Source organism: Heteronotia binoei, chromosome 1 (assembly GCF_032191835.1).
Source record: "Heteronotia binoei isolate CCM8104 ecotype False Entrance Well chromosome 1, APGP_CSIRO_Hbin_v1, whole genome shotgun sequence".
Classification (NCBI taxonomy): Eukaryota; Metazoa; Chordata; class Lepidosauria; order Squamata; family Gekkonidae; genus Heteronotia; species Heteronotia binoei.
In genome coordinates, this window is record NC_083223.1 from 261876482 (window position 1) to 261899873 (window position 23392).

General features: G+C 44.4%; 1 protein-coding gene across 1 annotated transcript; it reads left to right on the plus strand.

Annotated features, from left to right (window-relative positions):
* The first annotated feature begins 4414 nt into the window (after positions 1 to 4414).
* On the plus strand, positions 4415 to 15117 carry LOC132580773 (C-reactive protein-like). The gene is made up of 2 exons (XM_060251883.1): positions 4415 to 4601; positions 14540 to 15117. The coding sequence occupies exons 1-2, from the start codon at positions 4415 to 4417 to the stop codon at positions 15115 to 15117; spliced, it is 765 nt and encodes a 254-aa protein (XP_060107866.1).
* Positions 15118 to 23392: the final 8275 nt, after the last annotated feature.

The following is a 23392-nucleotide window of genomic DNA, read 5'->3' on the forward strand; positions in this document are numbered from 1 at the left end:
TTTTGGGGGCTCTGGGGGAGCTGTTTTTTGAGGTAGAGGCACCACATTTTCAGTATAGTATCTAGTGCCTCTCCCCAAAGTACCCCCCAAGTTTCAAAATGATTGGACCAGGGGGTCCAATTCTATGACCCCCCAAAAAAGGTGCCCCTATCCATTATTTCCTGTGGAAGGAAGACATTTAAAAAGGTGTGCTGGGTCTTTAAATGTGATGGCCAGAACTCCCTTGGAGTTCAATTATGCTTGTCACGCCCTTGTTCCTGGCTCCGACCCCAAAGTCTCCTGGCTCCACCCCCAAAGTCCCCAGATATTTCTTGAATTGGACTTGGCAACCCTAGCTGCCATTCCATAGGGCCTGTAAGATGAAGGTGTTCCACCAGGCCTTCAGTTGAGGCAAGCGGGCATCCTCTCCTCGCCTCTCCTCTCCTCTTATTGTTCAACCATCTACTGCCTTTCCCCGCAATGATTTACCACCTGAATTATTATACTTGGGCCGACAACTTTGTTTAATCTGCAAAATGTACCCATCCCGCCTGTATTACAGTTTTATTGAGTTATGTGGTGTAGTTTAGTTGTAGGGTATTGATTTTATTGTTATGTTTTAACTTTTATGCTTGTAATCTACCCTGAGCCCATATGGGGGAGGGCGGAATATAAATCTGCTAAATAAATAAATAAAACTTGCACTGGAAGTGCAAGAGTTGGCATCTGCGGAGCTGTTTCTGCTTTTTTTAGTGGCCAGCCATCTTATTTCAGAAGGTGAGGACAAAAAGTAGAGCCTTGGGTAATGCTCATGTTACACTCTCTTCATCCATAACAATTTAATCCTTCACCCAACAAAGTGTCCTCAGACCAAAATATGTCCCCCGTTTGCAAACATTTCCCATTGCCAGGGCTTTTTTTTGTAGAAAAAGTCCAGCAGGAATTCATTTGCATATTAGGCCACACCCCCTGATGTCACCATTGTATCACATGGGGCTTTTTCTTGAAAAAGCCCAGCAGGAACTCATTCGCATATTAAGCAGGGGTGGAATTCTAGCGGGAGTTCCTTTGCATATTAGGCCACACACCCCTGATGTAGCCAATCCTCCTGGAGTTTACAACCAGCCCTGTAATAAGAACACTGTAAGCTCTTGGAGGATTGGCTACATCAGGGGTGTGCGGCCTAATATGCAAAGGAGCTCCTGCTAGAATTCCACCCCTGATATTAAGCCACACCATCTGACACTAAGCCAGCCAGAAATGCATTCTTGTGCGTTCCTCCTAAAAGAAAAAAAGCCCTGCCCATTGCTAGATTTTGGAAGAAGCAGAGACTTAGCCTTCTCCGTCACAGAAGTACATTGACAACTCCGAGAGGTGTAATCAGCATTTTCTACCACTCCTGTGGGGACGGTAAAAATGTTAGGCAATGCAAAGCAAGGAGAATGAGATCTTTCTCTTGGAAAGACAATGGTGAAATCAGGTTTACAGGTTTTGTCATGTTGAAAAACTAAAAATTGGCAAGCAGCCTGATCAACCTCTGTGCAAAATACGTATGGACGATTAAAAAAAACAACTAATGAACTCTCTTATTTTTTAGACCACTGATTTAAGAAAAGGATAAGCCCTGGTGGCATAATGTAATGATCAGTTAATCCAGTTGTCAGATTTCAATGCTGTTCAACCAAGAAAGGTCTGCTTATCAGGGAAATATCATCTTGTCAAATATCATCTGGCTCATGGTGCAGTGTACCTGCGGAATTTGAGAGAATTGCAGATTTCTCACTCCAGATATCTGCCTTGCTCTCTCTGCTTTGCCAGTCTGGTGTAGTGGTTCAGTGTGCAGACTGTTATCTGGGAGAGCCGGGTTTGATTCCCTACTCCCTCCACATCCACCTGCTGATGTGACCTTGGGTCAGCCACAAGTTGTCTCAGAATTGAGCTCTGCTCAAGAGCAGTTACAGGAGAACTCTCTCAGCCCCACCTACCTAGAACATAAGAACATAAGAACATAAGAGAAGCCATGTTGGATCAGGCCAACGGCCCATCAAGTCCAACACTCTGTGTCACACAGTGGCAAAAAATGTTATATACACACATACACTGTGGCTAATAGCCACTGATGGACCTGTGCTCCATACACTGTGGCTAATAGCCACTGATGGACCTGTGCTCCATACACTGTGGCTAATAGCCACTGATGGACCTGTGCTCCATATTTTTATCTAAACCCCTCTTGAAGGTGGCTATACTTGTGGCCGCCACCACCTCCTGTGGCAGTGAATTCCACATGTTAATCACCCTTTGGGTGTCTGTTGTGGGGAGGGAAATGAGATTGTGAGCTGCTCTGAGACTCCTTCAGGTGGTAAAGGGCAGGGTATAAATCCAATCTCTTCCTCCTCCTTCTCCTCTTCTTCTTGTTCTTCTTCCTCCTTGGGCTGAAATTATTCAATCCTGCTAACAAAAACTTGCAGTACACAGCCGTTTCATGTTTTCCCCTGGGTCTTAGGCTCAAAGCATTGACCATGAGGTTTCTGTAATGAATGTCAATAGATCAAAAGTAGGTTTCCAATTTACAGACACACACCTGAACAACATCTGAACAGCATATGTCAGTTATTAGAGACTGTTAAATAAACAAAATATTGCAAGAGTGCTAATTTTTAAAGCACAGTTTAAGTTCTTTTAAAAATATATTTGAAAGCAGACCACTTCTAATTAAACTGGGTCCTTGTATCATACATTTAAAATCGTGGTTCAAACAAAATCCAAATTTTAAGTTAGATGAGATTAAAAGAAACAGTCAACTTGCCGAGCTGTGAGGTCCATGGCTGCTAGCTTGGCGCCATCTTGCTTCCTCTGAAGTATATTTAATTGTCTGTGTCTTTTTATAAAGTTTATATCTCTGCTACCTGGCATTACATTTCATGACACACATGGCCTGGCCTGACAAGATCTCATTTATGTCAGATCCGGCCCTCATAACAAATTAGTTCAACACCCCTGCTCTATAGTAATTACTTTTGTCTTCTTGATATCCAGCTGTAATCCTCCCTTGGCACTTTCCCCTTCAACCTCCATCAGTAGTTGTTCTCAGTCTTTACTTATTTTCTATCAGTCATGTGGCGTCATCTGGCTATCTCAAATTGTTAATGTTCCTTCCCCTGTTTTCACTCCGCCTTCATCTAAATCTAATCCATCTTTCCGTATGATAATGTCTGGCTGTCTCCATATGGGAATTTACCCACAATGTTAGATAAAACTACCCAATTTGGACTTAATTGACTTTACACCTTGTGCGTCATCTTAAATTTATCTCCAAAATCGTTAACGCAATGACTGCCAAGTAATTCCTTTGCTCTCACCCTACAAGGGACCTGTGAATCTCACTTGGTGTCAGAGAGATACAAGGGAAATTGCTGGCCTTTGTAATTTCGATGGAAAGACACCGTTCGGTGCAATCTAACACAAATGGCACCACAATATCTGCTTGCCTGCCGGCATTAAGCACAGGTATGCTGGTGAGAAAAGACCTTAAAATCATGGCCTGAAACTAGGGTCACCAGCCTAACAACCACAAATAGCAGGAGTTTTGGGGGAGAGGGACCCTTGAAAAAAAACCAGTATTGCACATGCCATGACATCACTTCCAGTAAAAACATGTGACACAGAATCATAGAATCACAGAGTTGGAAGGTACCTACAGGGTCATCTAGTCCAACCCCCTGCACAATGCAGGAAACTCACAAATACCTCCCCCTAAATTCACAGGATCAGCATTGCTGTCAGATGGCCATCTAGCTTCTGTTTAAAAACCTGCAAGGAAGGAGAGCCCACCACCTCCCAAGGAAGCCTGTTCCGCTGAGGAACCACTCTAACTGTCAGAAAGTTCTTCCTAATGTTGAGCCAGAAACTCTTCTGATTTAATTTCAGCCAGGGCTTTTTTCGTAGCTGGAACTCCTTTGCCTATTACTAATAGGCGTACTAATACAGCGGCGTAGGGAGGGGGGGGGCGGGGAGGGCGGGTCGCCCCAGGTCTGGGGGGCCCCTGCATTGCCAAGGGGGGCCCCCTCTCCTTCCCCCAGCGCCGAAGCCCACCTGCGCGGAGGCGAGCGCCTGCTCCAGCACAGCGGGCTAGTCGTGCCAGACGAGGGCGTGCAGCAGGAAGCAGCTCTCGGCGCTGCTGCTGCTGCTGGTCTTGGCGGCGGGGGAGGCGGCCAGCATCCTCCCGGTCCCGGCGCCGCGGAGGAGGGAGGCAGGCGGCGGGGAGGCCGTCGTCAGGGCGCCGCGGCCAGGAGCAGCATGGGCGCCGCGGGCCTGCCGAGCCGCCGCAGCTGGCAGCGCGGGGGACGAGGCGGAGGCGGCGCGCCCTGCTCCCGGAGCGCACTGAGGGCAGGACAGGGGGGATCCCCCACCCGGCGGCTGGCAGCGGGGCACCATGGGACTTGTAGTCCCCGCGCTGGGCGAGCCCGCGGTGGCCGGCCATCGGAGTCGTCGTCTTCCCCGTGCTGCTGGCTCGCGCGGGCACGTGCACACCTGCCTGGCACACCTGATCGCGCAACAGACACACACGCCGCGCCTGGCCAGACTGCACCTCGCCGCCGCGGCGCTGGAGGAACTGCTTTGTGCGCAGGTGTCACCAAGTCGGGCTGCTGGGCTGCCTGGCGCCTGGGAAGGGCTCTGGAGAGCTGGGAGGACCAGGAGCCGCCATCTACTATACGATTATGGAACCATCTAAACTGGCAGAACCAGCGCCAAACAAGTTTACTGCTGCCAGATTTATTCTATGTAATGAATTATGTATTTTAAATATTTTAACTTAATTAACTGGTTTTTATGTTTAATTTCTTTAATTGTTAAATTTTAAAGTTTTATCCCTTGTTAAATATGTGAAATGTTGTTAGCCGCCCTGAGCCGCCTAGGCGGGGAGGGCGGGATATAAATGTAAATATAAATATAAATAAATAAAATAAAGGGAGCTGCTGTGATCGAGAGGCCTGCCAACCTCAAGGTGGGGCCTGGAGGGCTCCTGGATTCAGAACTCCCCTCCCGGGTGGAAGTAGAGGATCCCCTGGTTTGGAGGCTCTCCCACCACTTCAGGGTCACCAGAAAGCCTGGGGGGGGGGGTTAAATGTCTGCTGGGCACTCCATTATTCCCTATGGAGACCGATTCCCATAGGGTGTAATGGAGAATTGATTTGCGGGGCTCTGGGGTGGGGGCTCTGTTTTTTGAGGTAGAGTTACCAAATTTGCAGCAGCATAGCATCTGATACCTCTCCCCAAAACAGGCTCCAAGTTTCAAAAAGATTGGACCAGGAGGTCAAAATCTATGAGCCCTCGCAAGTGGTGGCCATCCTGCGGAAGTGATATCACCGGAAGTGACATCATATCCTGTTTCTGGCGGCGTGCACACACATAGGGGGGCCCACATAAATCTTGGGCCCCGGGCCCCCAAAGCGCTAGCTACGCCCCTGCCTATTAGGCCACACACCCCTGATGTAGCCAATCCTCCAAGGGTTTACAGGGCTGTTAGTATAGGGCTTACTGTAAGCTTCAGGAGAATTGGCTACATCAGGGGGTGTGGCCTAATATGCAAATAAGTTCCTGCTACAAAAAAAAAGCCCTGATTTCAATCTGTTGGTTCTGGTCTGATTTTCTGGGGTAACAGAAAACAATTCCGCACCATCTTTTAGATGACAGCCCTTCAAGTACTTAATGGTGATCATATCACCTCTCAGCCACCTCCTCTCCAGGCTAAACATAAACATCACAGTCCCCCCATGAATTTAGTGGAGTCCATAGAGATATGAAGAATTCCTAGAATGTCATGAGGTGGCTGTAATGTCACCACTAGATTTTTTTTTTTTTAAGCAAAAGTGATATCACAACATGCACTGTGTTGATCTCCACCCAAATTCTCCTCCCACTGCTCCAGGGAGAAACAGTGGGAGAGCAGCGACAAAAGGCAGGGAAATTCCAGCAAGTGGCAACCCTGCTCGAAACACCTTTTTTCCTCCCCCACATTTAATTTGTACCTTTGTAGCATCCAACCTGATGAAGCGATCTCGTGAACTTGGAAGTTTGCACACATTTTTTGTCATTTTGGTTGGCCCTGATAAAAAAAACACTGCTTAGAGAGACAGCCTAGCCCTCAGTTCCTGAATGCTGGTGGCTCTTAATTTGTGGGATCAAAGGTAGCTTTGTAAAAAAAACCCATAAAAAATGACAGAGCTCATTAGCATAACTTATTAGCATGTGCAGTCCCCCCCCCAGCCAAAAGCAACCCGATGTAAGAAAGGAGAGCCCTGGGTGAGCGAGGCCTGCTTGGGCTGGCTAGAGATCCAGCCAAGCAGGCCTCGCTCACCTGGGGCTCCCCTGGGCCACTCTCCCACACCCAGTTAAAAGGCTAGCAAGCCACCAGCCACCCAAAATCATATAAGAAGTGGAGAAAGGGTGGCACGGGCCTCTCTCGGGGTTAATGAGGGCTGCTGCGGGCATGGCAAAGCCCCTGGTAACTGGCTGGCTGCCCGCTCTCCTAATCCAGGGATTGTTCTGCAGCTGCACCTACTATTCAATGGACAAGGTAAGTAGGTGTAGAGATATGAAGACCCGGAAAAAAAACAGAAAAATTTGGGGGTGGGGGGGACCGGTTTTTTTTCCTGAAGCCTTTTTTGGGGGAGGGTTTCCAAAAAATTGGAAAAATTGAAGAAAAGAAAAAAAATGATTATGGAATGTTTTATTTTAACATGATGAATAAAATATTTTAAGACAAGGTATTCAAATATTTTCCAAATCATTTCTAAAAAAATATGTATGGTGTCAGATTATTCTAATTTCTATGCACTGAGAACAAGCAAGTCCTAGGTCATGCCCATTCGCTGAAACTTAGTCCTACACTCCTTTCTATACGCTTCCCCCCCGTTCAATTCTTTTTATGAGAACGAGTTTTTTATTTTTATTTAATACTGTGGAGAGGAAATATGAATCATTGCTATTTCTGGATTTTTAAAAATTGTTTTGTGGAGGTTTTTTTGTCTGTTCCACATACACTAATAAACAGTTCAGGAGATTGTTGCTCCATTTGTTATAATTACAAATAAATATTGCTTTAAAAGTAAATTCTGTTTGTAATAATTGTTTGGCTACACTATATTTTTAATATGCTAGTTGTGATAATTTCATGCCAAGTAAAATTGTCCATAGTTGTTATGTATGTGCCTTAAAGTATGTACTTCCTGCCAGCTCAATGGAGCCAGGAAAGCAGAGACTGTATAACAATGCGTAGTGGGATCCAAATACCTGCCACCCTGCACCAATCACAGACCCCTGCCTGTTTGAGGAACCAATGGCAAGCTAGTCCGGGAGATTAGAGTTGTATATAGGGTTGGCCCACAGGCCCTCAGTCGGTCTTTGTTGGAAGCAGCCTTCATCATGCTTCCCTTAATAAAGAGCTGTCCTCACTATGATCTTGTCTCTGCAATACTTTGAACCCCCTATATTATAATAGTCATATTTTATGTTCCTAAAGTAACAGAATGACTTTCAACCTGGAAAAGAAAAAAGCAGTGTTAATGTAGCATTTTTTTCAATTTTCCCCAAAATTTCCATTTTTGGGGGGGAGGGGAATGGAAAAAACCTGGGGGTTTTTCCAAGCTTCAAAATTTCTGGAAATTTTACATCTCTAGGTAGGTGGGAAGGAAGAGGGGGAACCATCAGAAAGGTTCCAGCAGGTGCAAGTGGAGCAGTGGGGAATCAAACCCGGTTCTCCCAGATAAGAGTCCATACATTTAACCACTACACCAAACTGGCTCTCTTGAGTATAACTCTGTGGGCTTCCAGATCTTAAAGCCACATTAGCAAAGAAGGCCACATTTTTTTTTCCTTTTTACCTACTTAAAGAGGCACTTGAAAGGAGATTGGATACAGGCCAGGGTTTTTTTTAAGCTGGGACTCCTTTGCATATTAGGCCACACTCCCTGGTGTAGCCAATCCTCCAAGAGCTTACAGGGTTCTTAGTACAGGGCCTACTGTAAGCTCCAGGAGGACTGGCTACTTCAGGGGATGTGGCCTAATATGCCAAGGAGTTCCTGCTACAAAAACAAAGAAACAGATAAAACCCAGAGTATACCACAGGTTTCTGTTTCCATAATGGAAGGAGATCTGCAGGAGGGTTAAAACAAAATATTGCAGCAAAAATCTTTTGCTGAGAATTTGGGGGATTGAGTAGGGTATCAAAAAACCTTTTAAAAGTAAATATTCCCATATATAGAATCTTAACTAAAAGTTATCATTCATTTAACTTTATCTTATCTCCAATATGACTACTATTCTTATTCCTTTACTTAATCAATATTACACATTTGATCAGATAGCCATAATGTATTCTCCTTTGCACTTCAAATACCTGTTAAACATTAAACATAGATTTCGTAGTCATTAAATCATCACTTAAAATTATATAAATCTTAATCTTGTCTTAACTCACATGGATTTACTATATGAATTCAACTACTTATGTTTCATTCCTAAAACAATACTCAGTAATCACAGTCCTTTTTCTCTTTTAAAGTTCAGTTAATATTATCAAAAACCACTAGATGGCTCTTCACCTTCCATTGCATCTCCACATAGTTTTGGAATTTATTCCAATCTTCTTTAAATTCCTCCCGGTTACAGTCTTTTAGGATTCTAGTAAGTTTGTCCATTTCACTCCAATTAAGAACTTTTAATATCCAGTCCCATTTTTCTGGTATTTTATCTTGCTTCCACATTTGCGCATACAATGTCCTCACAGCTGAAAGCAAATACCACAGCAATGTCCTGTCTTGCTTCGGAAAGCGTTCCATTTGTAATCCCACCAGAAAGACATCCAGTGCTCTCTTAATATTATACCCCAAGATTTTCGAAATCTCTTGTTGAATCATTAACCAAAATTGTTTCGCCTTTCACAAGTCCACCACCTTCATGTTTTTTTACATTTGCAACACCTATCTGAAGCTTGATTGTTCATTTTTGCTAGTTTTTTAGGTGTCATATACCACCTATACAGCATTTTAAAACAGTTCTTTTATATTATAACACGTTGAAATTTTCACACAGTTCTTCCATAGGTTTTCCCACATCTCCATTTGTATTTCTTTATTAAAGTTTATTGCCCATTTAATCATTTGAGGTTTCACAACCTCCTCTTCTGTAGACCATTTCAATAGCAACTTATAAGTCCTTGAAATCATTTTTTCATTTTCACCCAACAGCATTTTTTCCATTTCCGTTTTTTCAGATCTTATACCTGTACTTCTAATATCTTTTTCCACCAAGCTTTTAATCTGAAGCAACTGAAACCAATCAAATTTTCCTTGCAGTTCTTCAGCCGATTTCATTTCAACTTTACCTCCCTGAAATTTTAGCAGTTGTTCGTATGATACGTATTTCTCTTCTCATGGACTTTGAGACAATTTAATAACTTCATTTGGCACTATCCAAAGTGGTTTTCTCTCATCACCATATTTATTATATTTTTCCCATGTATTCAACAAGTTCCTTCTTATATAATGGTGTGAGAAAAAACCATCCATCTTCTATTTCCCATAGTATATATATGCATGCCAACCAAAAATATTTCCTTGCCCTTCTAAAGCCAATAATTTTTTATTGATCAAAGTCATCCAGTCCTTAATCCATACCAAACATACTGCATCATGATATAACATTAAATCAGGTAATTGGAAGCCACCTCTTTCCTTTGCATCCGTCAAGATTTTCATCTTAATTCTTGGTTTCTTGCCCGCCCAAATAAATTCTGAGGTCTTTCTTTGCCAACAATTAAATTGTTTCTTATCTCTCACAATTGGAATGGTTTGAAAAAGAAACATAATTCTTGGTAAAACATTCATTTTAATAGCAGATATCCTCCCCAACATAGATAAATTCAATTTGTTCCATTTTAGCATGTCTTCTTCAATCTTACACAAAAGTTTTTCATAATTATTTTTATATATAAATCAATGTTTCTCATCGTAATTTCTACACCTAAGTACTTTACGTTTGAAACAACTTCACAACCTGTAACATTTTGTAGCTCTTTCTGTTTGCCTGATGACAAGTTCTTAGTAAGGATTTTAGATTTTTCTTTGTTAATATAAAAGCCTGCTAGCTCACCATACTCATTTATTTTCTTTAACACCAAGGGTGTCACTTGCAATGGATTTTCATTAATAAACATCACATCATCCGCAAAGGCACTGTATTTATATGAAAAACCTTTCAACTTCAAACCCTCATTATCATCATCAATTTGAGACAGCAAGACCTCTAGGGTCATTATAAACAGCAATGGAGATATAGGGCAGCCTTGTCTTGTGCCTTTGCTAATCTTCATCTGATTAGTCAAGTCAGCATTCACACAGTTCAGCTTGTTGTTCTGTATATATTGCCTTGATCATCCTTAAAAAATCATCTCCTAATTTCATTGTTTCCATCACAGCAAACATAAAGTCCCAATTAAGATTGTCAAAAGCTTTTTCTGCATTAGCAAAAAATAAAGCCACCTCTTTTTCTGGATGCTTATCATAATATTCTACAATATCTATTACAGTTCTGATATTATCTCTTATTTGCCTTCTGGGGAGAAAACCTGCTTGTTCCTCTTGAATAGAAATGTTCAAATGCTGTTTGAGTCGTTCCGCTAGAATTCTAGCAAAAATCTTATAATCGTTGTTCAATAGTGAAATCGGTCTTTAGTTTTTTACATTCATGGAATCTCTATCATCTTTCGGAATCAAAGTAATCACGGCTTCTTTCCATGTGTTTGGCACCTTCCCCTCTTGCCTTATACAGTTCATCAATTTTTGAAGTTTGGGTACTAGTACTTCTCCCAAGACTTTATGAAATTTTGCTGAAAAAAACGTCAGGGCCCAGAGCTTTTCCTAATTTCATTGAACAAATTGCTGCTTCAATTTCTATTTTCTCAATTGGATCATTTAAAATCTTTTCCATATTCTCACTTAAGGGTTGTACTTTTATTTTTCGCAATTAGGCATCAATTTTCTCTCTATTTACTTGTTGACCTTTGAATAATTTGGCATAGAATTTGTAAAACTCTCTTTTAATTCCAGCTTGGTCCACAATTTCTTTACCCTCCGAAAAAATCTTAATTATAAACTTTTTCTCCCTTTTTTTTTTTCAGTTGCCAAGTCAAGTATTTCCCCAGTTTATTAGGACCTTCAAATTATTTCTGCTGTAGCCTTTTTAAATTCCACTCCACCTCTTTGTTCAATAAATATCCCAATTGATTCTGTAAAATTGTTATCTCTCTCATTATTCCCCCCCCCCCCGGTCTTTTCTTCAAGTAATTTTCTTTTCTGCCTATTTCTGCTTGCAAGTCCTTCAGTTGTTTTTCTTTGACTCTTTTGTCTTTATTGTTCAATGTAATTAGTAGTCCTCTCATAACAGCTTTATATGCGTCCCATACAGTCTGAATATTAACCTCTTGGGCTTCATTAGCCTGGAAGAAAGCTTTGGTCTCTTTTTCAAGAGATTTCACTACTTCAGCTTTTAACAGCAGGTCTTCATTTAGTCTCCAACTTCTTCTCTTTCTCCTTCCCTTTGCTGACCACATTAATGGATTATGGTCTGCACCTATTTTCAGAAGAATCTCTATTTTATTAGTAATAAGTCCCAAGTACTTCGTAGTCCATAACATATCAATTCTTGAGAAGGAATCATGCCTTGCTGAAAAAAAAGTGTAATCACGTACATTAGGATTAAACTTTCTCCAGATGTCTTCCAAACTTTCTTGCTTTATTATTTAAAAAAAAGACTTTGGCAGCTTGCCATCTTTTTTCTTTTTGTTTCCCGATCTATCCAGAGAGTTCTTAAGTGTTCCATTGAAATCTCCCATTAGCATTACCTGTTCATAAGTCATTTGATCAAGTTGTTGCTGAATGTCTTTTAAAAAAGCATCTTTTGCCCTGTTAGGGGCATATAGTCCCAACAACAACGTCTTTTTTTCATTCATAAACACCTCCACAGCAATGTATCTGCCTTCATTATCTTTAAAAACCAATTTTGGCTCCAATTCTTTTTTAATATAAAAGACCACTCCCTTTTTTTTCTTTAGCTAATGAAAAAAATTCTTCCCCCAAAACCTTATTCCACAAAAATTTGTAATCCAATTGCTTAATATGTACTTCTTGTAGACATACTATTTTACATTTCTGCTTTTTAATCCAATGAAAAATTGCTTTTCTTTTTTGAGGTGAATTAAGTCCACTTACATTCCAAGAAATTAATTTGTAATCCATAATGATTTTTCAGTTATTTTGTATCCTCAAATTCTTTATTGTCCGCCAAAAATTCATTCATGCCTTGCATGTCCACTTTTGTCTTCCTCAGTCTTTTATATTCAAAGCTAAGACCTTCAGGTAAAATCCATCTGTATCTTATATCCTTGTCTCTCAGCTTGTCTGTCAGTTTCTTCAATTGTTTTCTATCAGTGATGACTTTCCTCGGCAGTTCCTTCATCATCCGCACTCTGCTTTCCTCCACCACCAATGGACTTTCAAATTGCTTACTTAAGATCCTTCCCACCATGTCTCTTGTGGTAAACTTCACTACCACGTCCCTGGGGAGCTTGCGCTTTCTGGCAAATTCTGAATTGACCCTGTAGACATAATCACACAAACGTCCCATCTCCACAGGGTCATCTCCCATAAAATCAGCCAATGTTGTAGCAATATAGTTCTTTAGATCCTCTTGGTCAGTCTCTTAGACATATCATGTTCTCCATCAGCTTGCAATCCTGTATTATTGCTTTATCCTGCATCTTTTTAATGGTAGCATCTTGATCTTTTATCTTTTCTTTAGTCTCTTCAGTCTTTTTCGCTGTTGCTTGAGACTCTTTTCTCAGTTCATCAATTTCTTTTTTTATATCCTTCTTTACTTCTTCAGCACTTTAATTTATTTCTTTATTTCCTTAGTAAGTTTCTTTTCACTTCCTGTTATTAAATCCTTCATTGCTTTTAAAAGTCTTGCTTCCATGGCATCCAGTTGATCCTGCCCTTGTTTAGACATTTTTCCTTCTGCCAATGAGGAGGCTTTTGCCCTTGTAGCTCTTAATCCCAGCTTCTGGTCTGACATTACGGGATGCCCATTGCAAGTAATGGAGTTCAAATTGACCTCACCAATCCACAATCTGATAGTTGCATTTAATAGATTAGAGCATGCCTTTTCCAGCAAGCCCAAAATTGCCTTCCTCAGAGCTCCCTGGCTCAAGAAATTAATTTTCAAAGTTTTTAAATTTCCAAAATGGAGGTTTCCAAGCCTCACTTTTAAAAAAACTTTTCCTTTTTTCCCTAGGGCTTATTTTTATTTCCAACTATATAGTCCAAATTGTTTCTTCTTTTGGGGATGATTTATGTTGATTATGAATATTATTACAGTCCAGTTTCACTGTATTTAAAAAAAAACTTTGACCTTTCTGTAATGGCCTCCGATGTTTCTCTATAGTTTCTGATTCTTGAAAATTCCCAGATGTTAAGAAGTTCCTCTTTCTCTCAGCAATTACTTCCTGATTCTCTGGCAATGAAGTCCCGTACTCACTGGTTGTAAATCTCACGATATTTAAAACACACGTCATTTCTTTATAATAAGAGACTGCAGTTGTTTTGTCTGGGGGTCTCAGAAGCCACAGGAATTTTCAACAGCAAGTATTTTTCTGCATTTTTCTGCTTTCTCTTAATTCCAAAAGTTACACATTCACCCCCTTCCACTCCTCTTTAATTTCATTCTGAAGCCAATAGTTCTGGATCGTAAAACTTTTAAAAAAAAAACAGTCTTAAATTAGTGCTGAAGTGAAAGATAAGGATCTTTTACCTTAACAACATTAATCATTAATTATATCGTCCAACTCAGTCTTCTGATGTTATTATAGTCTGTAGGAAGCTGGAACCTTAATGAGTTTGTCAACTTAATGACTCCAGAGATACTTTGTAGTCGCTGGAATGTAGACTCTCATTGGGGAACCTTCAAAGCCGAAAACAGACCCCTCCTGGGATCTCTCGCCAGCCAAAGTAAATCCCCTTGAGTGATTTATTCACGTCCTAGACAGTTTCCTTTGCTGGAAAAAAAGTAGACAGCAGGCATTAGAGTGCCTTTTATGTCCAAAACAAAGCTCTCGGTCTGTTCCTCCTAAGAGAAACAGGTCAGCTCATTATGCTCCAACTCCGGAAGTCTGGTGATTCCGCACTCATGCTGGTCCATTTTGGGACGAAGCAAGCTAGCGATTTTGCACCAGTTGCTCCGCGCTGGCATTTTGCGTGGGGCAAACCCGCGATTTGCCCCGCCACAGTGTAAACCTGAAAAAACAGGTTTACACTTCGGTGTGGCAAATCGTGGGATTGCCCCATGTAAAATGCTGGTGTGGAACAACTGGTGTGAAATCATCAGCTTGCTCCACCCCAAAACGGAAGCCTGCCCCAGACCAACATGAGTGCGGAATCACAATCTATATTCTCATCCAGCAAGACTCTTCTTATATTCTTTTTGTTTTGATTTTTTTTTACAGACTTGTGGGGAAGGGCCTTTGTCTTCCCCCCAGAGGGCACCGAGAACCTCGTGATATTGAAGTCTACCCAAGAAGAGCCCCTCCATAGCTTCACCTTATGCCTGAGATCTTTCACCAACTTGATCCAGAAGCACACTCTTTTCTCTTATGCCTCCGAAGACCAGTACGGAGACATCATCATTTATAAGACATATCTGGATATGGGTCCACAGTACATGGTCATCATCGGGGGAGAAGAGACAGCCTTCAGAGTGCCAGATTCCTATCTGAGGTGGAAGTCTAGCTGTGTCACCTGGGAATCAGAGATGGGGGTGATCACTCTTCGGATCGGTGATTTTGTCTTGGCGCGAAGAGTCCTGCAGAAGGGTTATTGCATTGGACCTCCTAATGAAATTATGTTGGGAAACTCTTCCTATTATGCTGGCTTCAGTGGAGAGATTAAAGATGTGTACATGTGGAATGTTGCAATCCCAATAAGGGAACTGAGAACGACCTCCTGGGATTCCGTCTTGCTGCCTCCCATCATCAACTGGAGAAAGCTGCACTATGAGATCCAAGGCAATGTGACCCTTGTCTGACATGGAGCAGAAACACCTGCCTTGGTTTCCACCTCCTCTGCTACATGTATTCCAATCCACTGTCCGGTGATGTGGCTTCTGCCTTTCCAGCACTACAAAGACCTGCCCCATTTCTTGACTGTTAGCAGGAACTCCTTTGCGTATTAGGCCACAGACCCCTGATATAGCCAATCCTCCTGGAGCTTACAGGGCTCTTCTTACAGGGGCTATTATAAGCTCCAGGAGGATTGGCTACATCAGGGGTGTGTGGCCTAATATGCAAAGGAGTTCCTGCTACAAGCTTTTTTGTAGAATAGAAAAAAACAACTGTGCCTGAAAAAAAAACTTTGCACACAGTTTAAATAGAAATATCAAAAATGTCTTAATAGTGTACTGTCGCAGAAAATAATATCAGTCATTTAAATACATACAACTATATAAGCACAGTGTCTCTTAAGGCAAAAGTCAGTTCTCCTGTGTGATTCCTAAGTTTTTTCTACTCATTAAAAAAGTCATGGAAGATGCAAAGTTCAAATCATGAAGAAGAGTCTTTCCACAGTGTTCAGCTCAAAAGGGTAATTTTCCTTCATGTGATTGCTTTTCTCACAAGCCGAATGAATTATTTACTCTAGAAAGTCACTTGCACTTGCCAATTTCTCAAAGCATTCTTTTCAAATGACGGCCATTAGCAGGAACTCCTTTGTATATTAGGCCACACCCTCTGATGTAGCCAATCCTCCTGAAGCTTACAGGGCTCTTCTTACAGAGCCTACTGTAAGCTCTTGGAGGATTGGCTACATCAGGGTTGTGTGGCCTAATATGCAAAGGAATTCCTGCTACAAAAAAGCCCTGGTGTTTCCCATCCTCCTGCTGAATCTCAGACTACTCATCTCTGCTCTGTTCACTCACTTGCTGGTCAGACCACAAGATGCTTGTTTCCAAATCCCTGCTCTGGTTTTCTGTCCTCCTCCAGCACACATTCCTAGCTCTGAATGACAATGCCCCAACCTATCTTTCCTTATTTCCAGTATATCCCTGGCCTTTTATGAAGAGCTCTGCAGGATCCGACTAATGGTCCATCTAGTCCAGCATCCTATCTCCCATAGTGGCCAGCCAGTTCCTCTGGAGGGCCAACAACAAAGCCCGGAGTTTGAGGCCTTCCACTGATAAAAACAGAAGAGCCCTGCTGGATCCAACCAATGGCCCATCTAGTCCAGCATCCTGTCTCACATAATGGCCAGCCAGTTCCTTTAGAGGGCCAACAACAGGGGCCTAGAGGTCAAGGCCTTAAGAACATACAGATGTAAAAACATAAGAAGAGCTCTGCTGGATCAGACAAGTGTTCCATTCAGTCCAACATTTTTGGGCCTGGTGAGTAGCTGTCTTGAGTGAATGGAATTTAGGCTTCTACTAACCACCCCTTAGAAACAAGCTATGCTTGATACTGTGTACGCCTAGCTTGAACTTAAGAAGAATATAATAAGAAGAGTCCTGCTGTAACAGAACAGTGGTCCATCTAGTCTACCATCTTGTCTTGCATAGTTCCTCTGGAATTCCAACAACGGGGTAGAGAGGCCTTGGCTTTCCCCTGATGTTGACTTCTGGGCTGGCACTGGGATTCAGAAGCTGACTGCCAGCTCATCCCCTCATCATCTTAGTTGCCCTTCTCTGCCTTTTTTCAGCTCTGCGACGTCCTTTGGGAGATACAACGACCAGAACCTACTACCACATAGGCGTCCCAAATATCCCGCCCTGGCGGGAGAACACTGGATTTTGAGCCTCCTCCCCCGGTCTGCAAATATTCGGAAGCGGGAGGGGGGACGATGCTTCCCCCTCACAGCGCCGGGCCGCCGCCGCAGCAACACCAGCGCAGCGCCGCCACCACAAGCGCTGCTGGCCCAGGCCCATCACCGCGGCTGCGGCCCGAGCTACAGGCTGCCAGTGCCTGAGGAGAGCGGCAGAGGGTCTCCTCTCCCCCCCCCCCCCTTTGATCCTGCCTTCTGGGAGGGACTTGCGAGATTTTTTTTTACAATAAATACCAATTGCCCTTCCTTCCGAGGAGCGGCTGTAGCTGGGAAGGAGCGATCAGGAAAGTCAAAGGGAGGAAAGGTAAAACAGAAAAACAACAACCCCATGCAAGCCCCCCCCCCCCCCCCGTCTGAGGCTGCCAATTACAGGCCGTTTTCCAACTCGACCCCGAAGAAAAGCTAAAACCGGCATGAGGAAGCCCGCGCCTGCCTGCACTCTTTGCTTTCTTCCTGAGTGAGAAGGAAGCCGTCCACTTTCTTAACGCTTGCAAGGTCCGGGTAAAGTTAGAGAGTCCAGCGGCTCCTTTAAGACCAGCAAAGTGCTATTCAAGGTATGAGCTTTCGTGTGCACGGCACGCACACCTCAAATACGCAAGGTCTGGGTAAATAATTTTAAAAGCACATTATGCGGTGGAAAAAAAGGCCAGCAAGGCATCGCAACCAGCCAGGCAAGACTGCCTCCCTAGCGAGAGAGAGCATGTGACTTACCAGACTGGGGAGGAAACTGACTGCTGGGCATTCATTATTCCCTATGGAAACCGATTCCCAAAGGGAATAATGAAGAATTGATCAGCGGGTATCTGGTACTCTGGGGGGGGGCTGTTTTTTGAGGTAGAGGCACCAGATTTTCAGCATAGCATCCGATGCCTCTCCTCAAAAGACTGTCCAAGATTCAAAAAGATCTGACCGCGGAGTCCAATGCTATGAGCCCCCAAATAAGGTGCCCCTATCTTTTATTAATTCCAAGGAGGGAAGGCAATTGAAAAGGTGTGTGGTCCTTTTCAATGTGATGGACAGAACTTCCTTTGGAGTTCAATTATGCTTGTCACAACCTTGCTCCTGGCTCCACCCCAATGTCTCCTGGCTCCACCCCCAAACTCTCCTGGCTCCACCCCCAAAGTCCCCAGATATTTCTTGAATTGGACTTGGCAACCCTACTACCACACCTTGATTCTTTCTCTTCCTGCTCTAGCGTGCTCAGCCGTCCCAAAGTCTGTTGATGACCCCTCCCGTTCTTCCCTCGTTGCTGCCCCTGGAACTGCTTGGCAGAAGAGCTGCTTGGTGCTGCCGCCTCTTTTTTTCCTTCTGATCCATCTTAAAAGCCTGGTTTTTGTCGTGTCGCACAGATACTGACATATTTGTAACACTTTATTTCTCGTGCCAAGGAACGCTCCACAAGCTTCACTGCCACCACAGCCGTTAAGCATTGCTGAAGGCCCTTCACGCCACCCAAGATGTATGCTGCGTTCCTTTACTCTGAAGCCACTCAAAAGGCAAGAGACTGACGGTTCTTTCACTTAAAGGTATACTAGAGCAATATACCAATCCCAAAGTCTAGTTATCATAGGTCTAAAAATTCAGAATACCGTATGGCTCCTTAGTATTCATGTGCTTGTGTTGGTGGGAGGAGGAGGAGGAGGAGAAGAAGAAGGAAGTTCTATTCAAACTTTGTTCTATCGTTTAAACCCACATGGCTACCCACCTGAATCTGTCTACAGACATAAGATGGAAATCTGAGTTCTTTCCAACTCAGTAATCGATACGAACATAGGATGCTCGTGCATTTCTCTTTTATCAGATAGCGTGCTGAGTTCTTGTTTCCCCACACATATGTAGAAATTGCTTCTCTGTGCAGAACACAATCTGTTGCAGTTCCATTTGGTGGTTTTCTCTTTTCTCATAACTACTGTCTGAGTCCTCGACTGGTGAGTACCAGATGGGAAATAGTTTGTGGATCCACAGATTTGCAATTCTACCTTATTGCGATTATGGAGTCAAAGGAAAAGGACGCCCAAATCGATCACATATGTTCCCAATTGAGAGGGGGGAATGCATGGCTTACCTAACGTGATGTATAAAAAAAATAAGAAAAATTCAGAGGTTTCAATTTTTAAAAAATGAATCCCACGAGTTCTCTTTTGGGGACTGTGTGATCTGTTGTTGTTTTTTTACAGTCACATTAAAGGTAAAGGTAGTCCCTTGTGCAAGCACCAGTGGTTTCTGACTCTGGGGTGACGTCGTATCATGACAATTTCACGGCAGACATTTTACGGGGTGGTTTGCCATTGCCTTCCCCAGTCATTTACACTTTCCCTCCAGCAAGCTGGGGACTCATTTTACCGACCTCAGAAGGATGGAAGGCTGAGTCAACCTGGAGCCGGCTACCTGAACCCAGCTTCCACCAGGATCGAGCTTAGACTGCAGTACTGTAGCTTACCACTCTGCGTCATGGGGCTCTTCCTACAGTCACATTAGAGACTCTATGTACCCACAGAACCCAACAATTCAGGACTGAAACCTTTCGCAAAACCATGGGTGTGTCTTCTGCTTGGGGACAATGGAATTGGACACCCACAGAAAATCCCCCACCATGTTTTTTACTCCCTGGCATCCACAGTATCTACTGGCAACAAGGATACAAGAATTGTGAAATACTTCAAAAGACTGAACAGAGCACATTTGATCACAGATGATAGGCAAGGAACACAAGGAATAGCCAGAGAACACAATCAGAACAGAATCGGGGGGTTCTGGAGAGGTCACATTAGGCAATCAAGGCTTAACATAAGCCATGTTAGATCAGGCCAATGGACCATCCAGTCCAACACTCTGTGTCACACAGCGGCCAACAAACCAGGTGCCCTCAGGAGGTCCAGCAGCAGGGCCAGAACTCCAGAAGCCCTCCCATTGTTGCCCCCCAAGCACCAAGTGTACAGAGTATCACTGCCCCAGAGTGATACTCATACCCTCAGGTGGGGTAGCCATGTTGGTCTGAAGCACCAGCAAAGTTTGGATCCAGTGGCAACTTTAAGAACAACAAAGTTTTATTCACAGTATAAGCTTTTGTGTGCAACCGCCAGGGTTTTTTTTTGTAGCAGGAACTCCTTTGCATATTAGGCCACACACCCCTGAGGTAGCCAATCCTCCTGGAGCCTACAGGGCTCTTAGTACAGAGCCTACTGTAAGCTCCAGGAGGATTACCTACATCAGGGGTGTGTGGCCTAATATGCAAAGGAGTTCCTGCTACAAAAAAAGCCCTGTCAACCACACTTCATCAGATACAGACCACAGGACTCAAACTTCCCTCAATACCTTGTGGCTAATAGCCACTGCTGGGTCTCTGTTCCAGATGTTTTATCCGATCCCCTCTTGAAGCTGTCTACGCTTGTAGCCGCCAGCCACCACCTCCTGCGGCATGTGTTAATTACTCTTCTGGTGCAGAAGAATGTCACATTTTGATACAAACCAGCTTAGCAATATTTTAAAGGGGTGGTGATTTCCTGTGTAAACGTCGGAGGCCTCTGCGTTGTTCAATAGACAACAGGTGTTGCGTTGATCTCAGCCGCTTCTGCCTAATTAAAGAGTTCCTGCAATTCACAGGTTTGCGTAATAATAAAGATCTCATTTTCACCCCTTTTCATCTCCTGTTATTTACAGTCCAGGTGGGAATGGTACAGACTTCCTGTTAGTGTGATCAACAGACATGAGAGGGGTGGTTTTACCTCTCCTATTGCCAAAGGAGTAGAGTGTGGAATACCTTCAGGTCCAACAGAGGGACTGCACGGTTGTGAGGAATTACAGTGTTGGGACCTAATGCCCAGAGGTCGTTTTGTAGAAAAATAGGTGGTGGGGCTCATTGGCATAACTCATTAGCATATGCCACGCTCCCCAGTCCAAAGCAACCCAATGCAAGAAAGGAGAGCCCCAGGCGAGTGAGGTCTGCTTGGACTGGTTAGAGATCCAGCCAGCCCAAGCAGGCCTCACTTGCCTGGGGCTCTCCTGGGCTGCCCTCCCCCAGTCAAAAGACCAGCAAGCCATCCACTGCCCAAAGTCACATAAGAAGTGGGAAAAGGGTGGCAGGGGCTTCTCTAGGGGTTAATGGCAAAGCCCCTGGTGGCTGGCTGCCTGCTCTCCTAATCCAGGGTAGGGTTGCCAACTCCAATTCAAAAAAATATCGGGGGACTTTGGGGGTGGAGCCAGGAGACTTTGGAGCTGGATCCAGGAGACATTGGGGTGGGGCCAGGAGCAAGGTTGTGACAAGCATAATTGAACTCCGAAGGGAGTTCTGGCCATCACATTTAAAGGGACCACACACCTTTTCAATGCCTTCCCTCCATTTGGAAATAATGAAGGATAAGGGCACCTTCTTTTGAGGTTCATAGAATTGGATCCCCTGGTCCAACCTTTTTGAAACTTGGGGGGGTCGTTTGAGGAGAGGCACCAGATGCTATGCTGAAAATGTGGTGCTTCTACCTCAAAAAACAGCACCCCCCCCCCCAGAGCCCAGATACCTGCAGATCAATTCTCCATTATTTCCTATGGGAATAAGTCTCCATAGGGAATAATAGAGTTCCCAGCAGACATTTCCCTCCCCTTCCTGCTTTCTGATGACCCTGAAGCAGGGGAAAGGCCTCCAATCTGGTCCTGGAAGATCCCCTGCCCCCACCTGGGGATTGGCAACCCTAATCCAGGGATTGTTATGCAGCTGCAGCCACTATTCAATGGACAAGATAGGTGAGGTGGAAGAGGGCGAAGCTCCTGCTGAATCTGAGGCCTGCTAATGCCCAGCCGGACTCAACCCCGCCCCATCTGCCTAGGGTTGACAATCCCCAGGTGGGGGCAGGGGATCCCCCGGTTTGGAGGCCCTCCGCCCGCTTCAGGGTTGTCAGAAAGCAGGGGGAGGGGAGGGAAATGTCTGCTGGGAACTCTAATATTCCCTATGGAGATTTATTCCCATATAAAATCATGGAGAATTGATCCACGAGTATCTGGGGCTCCGTGGGGGCTGTTTTGGGGGGTAGAGGCACCAAATTTTCAGTATAGCATCTAGTGCCTCTCCCCAAAATACCCCAAAAGTTTCAAAAAAGATTGGACCAGGGGGTCCAATTCTATGAGCCCCAAAAGATGGTGCCCCTATCCTTCATTATTTCCTATGGAAGGAAGGAATTGAAAAGGTGTGCCGTCCCTTTAAATGTGATGGCCAGAACTCCCTTTGGAGTTCAATTATGCTTGTCACAGCCTTGATCTTGGCTCCACCCCTAACGTCTCCTGGCTCCACCCCCAAAGTCCCCAGATATTTCTTGAATTGGACTTGGCAACCCTACATCTGGCTGAGCTGAGGACAGCCAGGGGCCTGATGTGTCCATGCAAGAAAGGCCCATGCAAGGAGGAGGCAGCTGGGACCCAGACAGCCAAGGACAAAGCTAGGAAAGTGCAGGGAGGAGTCTGGTCAGAAGGCAAGGCCTGACTTGGGGGAGGCCAGGATGGGAGCAGGGGAAGGATCAGGGCAGGGAAGAGGCAGAGAAGTGTTCCCTTTTCCTTTTCAGGTGAATCGGGGGAAGGGAACTGGATACAGAAGAGAAGAAGAGATTGGATTTATCCCCCACTTTTCCCTCGGAGTCTCAGAGCTGCTTGCAATCTCCTTCCCCTCCCCACAACAGACACCCTGTGAGGTAGATGGGGCTGAGAGAGTTCTGCCAGAAACCACTCTTGAGATAACAGTTCTGACAGAGTTACGACTGACCCAAGGTCATACCAACAGGTGCATGAGGAGGGGTGGGGAATCAGACCTGGTTCTCCCAGATTAGAGTCAAGTGGGGGTGGCAGCAAGGCAAGGGAATCCCATAAAAGGGAAGGCCCCACATAGGGTTGCCAAGTCCAATTCAAGAAATATCTGGGGACTTTGGGGGTGGAGCCAGGAGACTTTGGGGGTGGAGCCAGGAGACATTGGGGGTGGAGCCAGGAGCAAGGGTGGGACAAGCATAATTGAACTCCAGGGGAGTTCTGGCCATCACATTTAAAGGGACAGCACACCTTTTTAAATGTCTTCCTTCCATAGGAAATAATGAAGGATAGGGGCACCTTCTTTGGGGGCTCATAGAATTGGACCCCCTGGTCCAATCCTTTTGAAACTTGGGGGGTACTTTGGGGAGAGGCACTAGATACTATACTGAAAATTTGGTGCCTCTAGCTCAAAAAACAGCCCCCTCAGAGCCCCCGATACCCACAGATCAATTCCCCATCATTCTCTATGGGAATCGTTCCTGGAGGTGCATAATGGCTGTGGGGGAGGGGCTTCCCCCGCGGGCCAGCTGGCTGGGGGAGGGGGGAAGCCTGTAAAACCGGGGGATCCCCTGCTGGGACCTGGGGATTGGGAAGCCTAGCCCCACACCTGGCTAGGCAGGAAGAGAAGAGCTACAGAGGGAGCCAAGAGAAAGCCAGTCCTGGGAAGGAATCGTAGGGTGATTACAGACCACCACTTTGGACCA

Bases quoted from the DNA above. Each gene is read 5' to 3' on its own strand.
- LOC132580773 (XM_060251883.1), top strand. From the start codon at position 4,415: ATGGGACTTGTAGTCCCCGCGCTGGGCGAGCCCGCGGTGGCCGGCCAT. The intron at 4,602-14,539 runs GTGCGCAGGTGT...TTTTTTTTACAG, and splicing joins GGCGCTGGAGGAACTGCTTT to ACTTGTGGGGAAGGGCCTTT.